The sequence below is a fragment of the Triticum urartu genome, chromosome 5 (genome assembly GCF_003073215.2).
Source record: "Triticum urartu cultivar G1812 chromosome 5, Tu2.1, whole genome shotgun sequence".
NCBI lineage: Eukaryota > Viridiplantae > Streptophyta > Magnoliopsida > Poales > Poaceae > Triticum > Triticum urartu.
Window position 1 is genome coordinate 8,018,814 of NC_053026.1, and position 7,934 is coordinate 8,026,747.

The 7,934-nt window shown below is 44.0% G+C and overlaps 1 protein-coding gene across 5 annotated transcripts; it reads left to right on the top strand.

Annotated features, from left to right (window-relative positions):
* Positions 1 to 634: 634 nt before the first annotated feature.
* Positions 635 to 3,948, top strand: LOC125506867. Of its 5 annotated transcripts, none has more exons than XM_048671575.1 (4): positions 635 to 1,677; positions 2,253 to 2,336; positions 2,651 to 2,817; positions 3,570 to 3,948. In XM_048671575.1, the coding sequence occupies exons 1-3, from the start codon at positions 1,092 to 1,094 to the stop codon at positions 2,683 to 2,685; spliced, it is 705 nt and encodes a 234-aa protein (XP_048527532.1). In that variant the 5' UTR covers positions 635 to 1,091; the 3' UTR covers positions 2,686 to 2,817; positions 3,570 to 3,948. The 5 variants fall into 5 exon arrangements, with proteins under 5 accessions (XP_048527532.1, XP_048527530.1, XP_048527529.1 ...); XM_048671573.1 differs by having other exon boundaries at positions 2,664 to 2,817; positions 3,542 to 3,948; XM_048671572.1 differs by having other exon boundaries at positions 2,664 to 2,817.
* The last annotated feature ends 3,986 nt before the right edge of the window (positions 3,949 to 7,934 follow it).

A 7,934-nucleotide genomic window follows, 5' to 3' on the forward strand; every position in this document is an offset into this window, starting at 1 on the left:
GCAGTGTTGAAGAAGAAGATCGAGTCCATGAGGGACAAGAAGAAGGTCAAGCTGGTGGACGTGATCGACGTCATGCTCCAGCGCCGCATTCTTCCACACCGACCTGGCGGGATATGGACGGGGCTCTTCAAGCCGTGCAAGAGCATATATTCTCTGCCCTGGATTTTGGCCACGGGCCGAGCTGACTAGGTTTACATGTGATGATATAGTGATGGAGTCCACAACCCACGAACCCCAAATTGCACAAACTCGATGATGACACGCCTCGTGGGGAGGGGGAGTTGATGCCCACCGGTCGCATGAAAATCCGATCACGACTTTAGACGTATGGTCTTCAGGTAGAACTTAGACTTGATCAGAGTGTATGCTAGCATGTTATAGAGATAGTGAATGATGGTGACTCTAGATTGGGTTTCGCATGCCGTCCGAATTTTCATCTCAAAAATTCTCAAAAGATATTTCGAACATCGACCGGAAACACTAATGTGCGAAAGGATCCCAAAAAATTTGTTTGGGGCCAAAACAAAACAAGTCCCGCCGAAAAATTGGGGTCCGGCTGGCGGTCACAGAGTTCAAACGAAACGAAACGAAAGGAGAAAAACCCTACCCAACCCCCAGCTAAAAAAATAGAAAAAAGGAAAAAAAAAGACTTTCTTCCTCCCCCGATTCATTTCTTCCCCTCGTCTCCCCCGCCGCCTCCCACCGGAGACCAAGAGCTGCGCCCTCTCCCCCTAACCCTAGGCCCCAGACCGAGTAGGTCAAGCGGCGGCCATGGCGCCCCAAGGTCCGCCTCCTCCGTCTGGTTCCTGCTCGATCTCCTCCAGCTCCAGATCCTCCACAATCTCGCGCGACGGGAGAGGAGCCTCCGCCTGCTTCTTCTCCGGCGACGGCGCGGCCGTGCGCCCCTGACGCCACTCTTCCGCGCGAGGAGAAAGCTGCCTGCAGCCCGGCTGCTCCGACCCTAGTGCCGGCGCCATGGTCCAGGGCCAGATTATCCACAATCTCGCGCGAAGGGAGAGGAGCCCCCGCGTGCTTCTTCTCCGGCGACCGCCCGGCCGTGCGCCCCTGAAGCCGCGTGAGGAGAAAGCTGCATGCGGCCCGGCTGCTCCGACCCTAGTGCCGACGCCATGGTCACCGGCAAGATCCCCTTCTCCCTCTATCGGCCCTCTTCTCCTCCCCGGCCACCGTCGTGGCCTTTGAGGACAAGGACGACGGCTGCGCGCTTGGCGTCGGCGGATTCCACCATCTCGTCATCACCTTCCAGGTCGCTCTACACCCGGACATGGGACTGGCGCGCGGGCGCCGACATCTGTGCGCCCGAGATCGTCGGAGCCGCATCAGGCTGGTTAACATCCTCTGCTACACCCCCGACGCGGGAGCGGGATGCATCGACCTCAACCCCCTGCCGCAGGAGGTCGAGGGCCGCCGGGACTGGGAGACCGCCGAGATGCCGGGCAGATTCAGCGCCGACCAGAGCGCCAAGGAGGTGGCCGTGCTCTACGTGGTGCCCGGCGACCGCGCCGGCCAGTTCCACGCCGAGAAGATGGGCTACCATGACGAGATGGTCCTGCTCTGCTCCCAGGGCACCGCTGAGGTGCTCGTGCTGGCTGCCAGACCTTGATAATACTCGGATTTCATCCCCTTACGTCAGCTCAATCGGGGACATCTTCTCTACAGGTAATTACAAAAGCTCGAGCCTCTGTGTCTTCTCTACTACTTATTCTGCCGTAGAAATATAATTGCAGTTGCATCATTAATTGGATCAGCACACCATACCCGGGTCTGGGTTTGTACAACCAAGATATTGGATCAGCATGCATATTGACTAGATATGTGTTGAATGTTTCTCTACTTTTCTGAATTGCAACTGCACGTGCACGGCTGATTTGGTAAGGTTGGGTGTATATTTTCAGGTTTCATCAAAGTCTCAATCAAGTCCCCAGCTTGTTTGGATCCATTGCATTGCTAATTGTTAAGTTGACTGAATTTGTTTGGCAGACTAGCATGGATGGAAATATGCATTCACTTCCATGAAAGTTGAGCTTCTCAATTCTGATCTATAACCACAACTGCATTATTGGATGCATTAATCAGTACTACAGCAACTGAGTTAGTTCTGTTTTAATTTTTTAGACCTTATTATTGCTGCTGTGAAAGCATATATGGACACGTACAACTCTGCATGACTAGTAGATCGATGGTGATATATCAGCATGCATATTGACTCGACTGTTGAACTCGTACGATGGCAGGCTCCATCGGCCTCCTCTCCGGCGGAAGATACTACTTGGATTTCATCCCCTACGTCAGCTCATACGCGGAGATCATCTCTACAGGTAATTACAAAGTTTGAGCCTATTATTCTGGACTATTCTTCTGTATAATTACAGTTGTATTATTAATCGGATGCCTTGGTCAGCACCTACATGTATGGTGAGTTTCATTTTGAGATGCAGTGAGACCTTGGATGTTTCTGATGTGGAACCATATCATGGATCTGTCCAACTTTGCATGACTAGTAGAGCCATGGTGATATCAGCTTGCATATATTGATTAGATACATGTTGGCCGTTCCCCTAGTTCTCTGGTTTGGAGCTTTATTTGAATTCATAAGACCTTAATTTTGTAATTCTGGATGTATATTTTCAAGTTGCGTCGACCAGAGCGCCAAGGAGGTGGCCGTGATCTACATGGTGCCCGGCGACCGCGCTGGCCAGTTCCACGAAGGAGGTGGCCGTGATCTACATGGTGCCAGACTTTGATAATACTTGGATTTCATCCCCTACGTCAGCTCATTTGCGGACATCTTCTCTACAGGTAATTATAAAAGTTCGCCTTTGTGTCTTGCCTACTATTCTGCCGCACAAATATAATTACAGTTGCATCATTAATTGGATGCTTTGATCGCAAGTACTACCTCCGTCCTGGTTTATAAGTCCCCTTTGTATTTTGTGCCAAATTTTGACTAGAGATTTAACTAACAAAATATAAACGCATGCCACCAAAAGTATATCGTTGGATTCATATTTGAACATAGTTTCCAATTATATTATTTTTTATGACATGCATTAACATTTTTTTAGTTAAATGTAAGGTCAAAGTTTGGCACTGAATACAACGGGGACTAATAAACCAGAACGGAGGTAGTACATGTTAGGTCAGTTTCATTTTGATACTTTGGATGTTTCTGATGTGAAACAATATCCGGTTCTGTACAACCAAGATATCGATTGGTATCAGCATGCATAGTGACTAGATATGTGTTGACTGTCTCTGAAGTTTTCTGAATTCCTACTCTATTTGGATCCAAGCGACCTTTGCACGACTAATTTTGTAAGGTTGGCCGTATGTTTTCAAGTTTTTGGAAGTCTCAGTCATGTCCCAAGTTTTGTTTGGATCCATTGCATTGCTAATTGTTCAGTTGACTGAATTTGTTTGGTAGACGAGCATGGAAATAGCATTCACTTTCATGAAAGTTGAGCTTGTCTATTGTGCTCTGTAAAGACAATTGCATTATTGGATGCATTAACCAGTACTACAGAAACCACAACCTCGTCATCACCTTCCAGGTCGCTCTCCACCCGGACATGGGAACATCTGCGCGCTCGAGATCGTCGGAGCCGAATCAGGCTGGCGCACATCCTCTGCTACACTCCCTACGCGGGATGTGTCGACCTCATCCCCCCGCCGCAGGAGGTCGAGGAGACCGGCAAGGAGAGAAACCTCATCGTCGACCACAGCGCCAAGGAGGTGGCCGTGCTCTACATGGTGCCCGGCGACCGCGCGGCCAGTTCCATGCCGAGAAGATGGGCTACCACGACGAGATGGTCCTGCTCTGCTCCCAGGGCGCCGCTGAGGTGGTCGTGTGGGACCCAATGACAGAGCTCGTGCTGGCTGGCGACTTACTCGGATTTCATCCCTACGTTAGCTCGTTCGCGGAGATCTACAGGCAATTACAAAAGCTCGAGCCTTTGTGTTTTCTTTACTACTTATTCCGCCATACACAAATATAATTACTGTGAGACTTTGGATGTTTCTGATGCGAAACCATATGCGGTTCTGTACAACCAAGATATTGGCATCAGCATGCATACTAACTAGATATATGTTGACTGTTTCCGTAGTTTTCTGAATTGCAACTTCATTTGGATCCATACGACCTTTGCATTGCTAATTTCGTAAGGTTGGATGTATATTTTCAAGTTTCCTGCAAGTCTCAGTCAAGTCCCAAGTTTGTTTGGATCCATTGCATTGCTAATTGTTCAGTTAACTGAATTTGTTTGGTAGACGGGCATGGAAATAGCATTCACTTTCATGAAAGTCGAGCTTGTCTATTCTGCTCCGTAACGACAATTGCATTATTGGATGCATTAATCAACTACAGAAACTATGTTAGTTCTGTTTAATTCGTTAGACCTTATTGTTGCTGGAGTGAAAACATATCTGGACCTGTATATCTCTGCATGACTAGTAGATTGATGGTGATATATCAGTATGCATATTGAGGTGAAAATGTTGAACCTGTACCTGTTAATTATACCTTGTTTCTGTAGTTTTCTGGTTTGCGGGTTTATTTGGATCCTGGACCTCGGCAGGCTGAATTGTTAGGCCCTGGTGTGTATTGTCGGCCATTATTCTAGATTGCATGGTTGACTAAATATCTTGATAAGTTGATACAATTTTTTTGGTAGATAGCAAGGAAATATACATTAAAGTTCCTGAAAGGTTGAGCTTGTCGTAAGTAGGTGTAATTAACAACTTGACACACTTTATTTCGTATTTAGGACAGCACATTGACGAGATGTGTCTACGTGCATTTGCTGTCAGTTGGATCAGGCTTCTTAAGTTTATTTGGTTTAATTCAATGGGACAGTAGTAGCCATTGACGAGACGTGTCTACATGCATTTGCTGTCAGATTGGTTCAATTCACATTTAAAAATAGTCCATGTGTCGTCCTTGTGGTACTAATTTCTTTGCGCATTGTATACACCCCTTTTGTCTGCTGATCTTGTTGAAGAATATCTATTTCATACTATTATATTTTGTTCTAGCCATTGAAACTAGCTTCCCAAAAATATTTGTTTACTTAGTATGTTAACTGTCGTTTTTATGCAAGTCTCTCAGGATTGTTTTTTTACAGTTTTGTTCTAGTTGTTGGAAGTAGTTTCCCCTCAAATGGATGTTTATTTAGTATGACTGTCTTATGGTAACCGTGAGGGTAATTATTTGTTTGCAATATACTTATTCAGGGCATTGTGGACCTGCAATGTTGCTTTCCCTTCTATCTATTGAAACTTTCTTGTCCAAAAACGTTTTCTCATGTACTATTAATACTGTTATGATCTTTGTTTGCCTTCTTTTCTCCAGTGCAATCTGAAATAGTAAAATTTGATCACTAGTATACTGTACTGATTGTGTCAGAGTTTTTATATTTCCAGGCTCAAAATAACTTACTTAAACTTGTAATGATGCAGCTGCCCTTTTGATTTAGGCTATATTTGAGTCCATCAAATGTATATGATCTTTTCAGGTGTTTTTGTGCTTTGGTAATTCAGTTGCAGTGAGTACCTTGTTTTTTTTTGTGTACATGGCGCTGATTTAAATCAAGATCCGGGGTATGTGGGACCGTGGGATCTTGACGAAAAGAGTGGAACGGGGAACCTTACTATTTTTTTTAGATAGGAGAGATTTCAGTTGGCCTATGACTTAGAATCTTCTTATTTACTAGCCGCCCTAATGCTAGGTAGCTCGAGTTAACGAGAATGTAAGGTCATGCTTTCTTTCTTTCCCGGCAAATGGATCTATCAGGAGGGGATTGTCCCTATTTTATGATGCCAAAGTCTATAGTTTGACTACCCCTGAAACTGTTTTTTTGATGAATCCAAGGCGAAACACTGTACCCTGAAACTGTTTTTTATGTGTCTACTTGCAGTAGTAGAAATATTTCTTTGATGTAGATCCTGTGTGAGTTCAAGTTGGTAGGTTGTCAACGGTCGCAAGTGCAGCTGCGAATAAACGTTGTGTAATGTCATACTATTGTCATGTGATCATGATTCTTATAGCATTTAACACTTACTGTGTGCTTGATTTCAAACGGCTTCCTCAAGCTGATGTTAAATCCTTGCTTGGATGTCTTTGATTTTCCCTAGTTTAATCTTCTTCTTTTATGTCAGAAAAATATTCCATCTCTTTCACTTAATAATTGTGCTATTTGGATGCATTCTCAAACTTGTTATCTGCATCATCCAGGAATGTAACCCATGGAAGTTTCTGCTGGACGTGGAGGCAGAGATGTGGGCATCAAGTTTCACAAAGATGGATGTTTACTTAGTATGTCAACTTTCTTTTTATGCAAGTCTCTCAGGTTAGCTATTTGATTCAACATCTTGTTCTAGGTGTTAGATGCAGTTTCCCCTCAAACGACTGTTCATTTAGTATGGCTACGTCTTATGGCAACTGATCATGGTAATGATTTGTTTAGTGTGGTGTGGCTATGTCTTATTGTTCACCAACAATATTGCTTACAAGGTAACAGCTTTACTGCTGTTTCCAGGACTCGAACCAGTGCTGCTGCTGATTACATGAAAAATACATTCTTGGCAAAAAAAAAAACGTTTTCTCATGTACTCTTTATAGTGTTGTATGATCTTTGTTTGCCTTTTTTCTCCAGGGCAATCTGAAATAGTAAGGTTTCTGTTAAAAATTATTTCTTGCCCAACAATTTACTTCTGCAAAAAATGTTTTTTTGTAACCATAAATTTAAACAACTCTGATCTTATTTGCTTTTCATGTTCATCAGCATTTGCATATTGATCAGTCTTTAGCATAAAATTTAAATACAATTGCCACTATATGTAAAAATGGTCAATGTGTCGTCATTGTGCTAATAATTTCATTACGCATTGTGTACACCCCTTTTGTCTGCGGATCTTCTTGCAGGATATCTATTTCATATTATAATTTTTTCTAGCCATTGAAATCTAGTATTCCAAAAATATCTGTTTACTTAATATGTTAACTGTGCTTTTATGCAAGTCTCCCAGGATAGCTGTTTTATACAGTAACATGTTCTAGCTGTTAGAAGTAGTTTCCCTTCAAATGGTTGTTTATTTAGTGTGAGTGTCTTATGGTAACCGATGACGATAATTTTTTGATTGCCATAGGCTTATTTAGGGCATTGTGGACCAGCAATACTGCTTTTCCCTTCTACCTATTGCAGCTTTCTTGCCCAAAAAACGTTTTTCATGTATGTGTATTTTATTTAGAAGGCTTGTATAGATGCCGGATGTTGGTCTGGTCCGATTTGTGCTGATGTGGTTCCCTCACGCAGGTCCACTAGAGACTGCCGTGTGGTGTGCGCTGGGGAGAACATCACCAGCGAATGCGCTCACTCCGAAGCCTTCCACCCTGCCTCTCCAGTGGCCGCTTCTTCTTCGACTCCGGCATAGGTAAACCAGTGGTTCCTCTCCCCTGCTCTATCTCATGTCACTGGCTCCATCTCACTTGAAGAATGACAATGCAAGAAAGGTAGTACTTTTAATTTCAATATATGTGTAGTACTTTGAGCGCTCATATGCTTGTAACAGTGTCACTATTTTGAACACAGTCCCTGCGAAATATAACTTAAAGTGGAACAATATCTATCTAACGTATACAGACATGTATGGTTTCTGTTGTCGGCTTTCAGTTACCAGTGTGTGCTGCACATCCTAAGTTCCTAACCCATCTTGCTTCACATCGGCCAGGACTTCAAATGTCTATCTTGCTTCACATCGGCCATGACTTCAAATGTCTATCTTGCTTCTCCCACTAACCATCCAATTTGTCTTGCTTCTCCCACTAGCCTGTATACTTTATTTTTTTGAATTGGACCAACTTGTGTACTTGAGCAACCGCTGTTTAATTGGCTTTGACTCAGATTGATTCCTAGTTC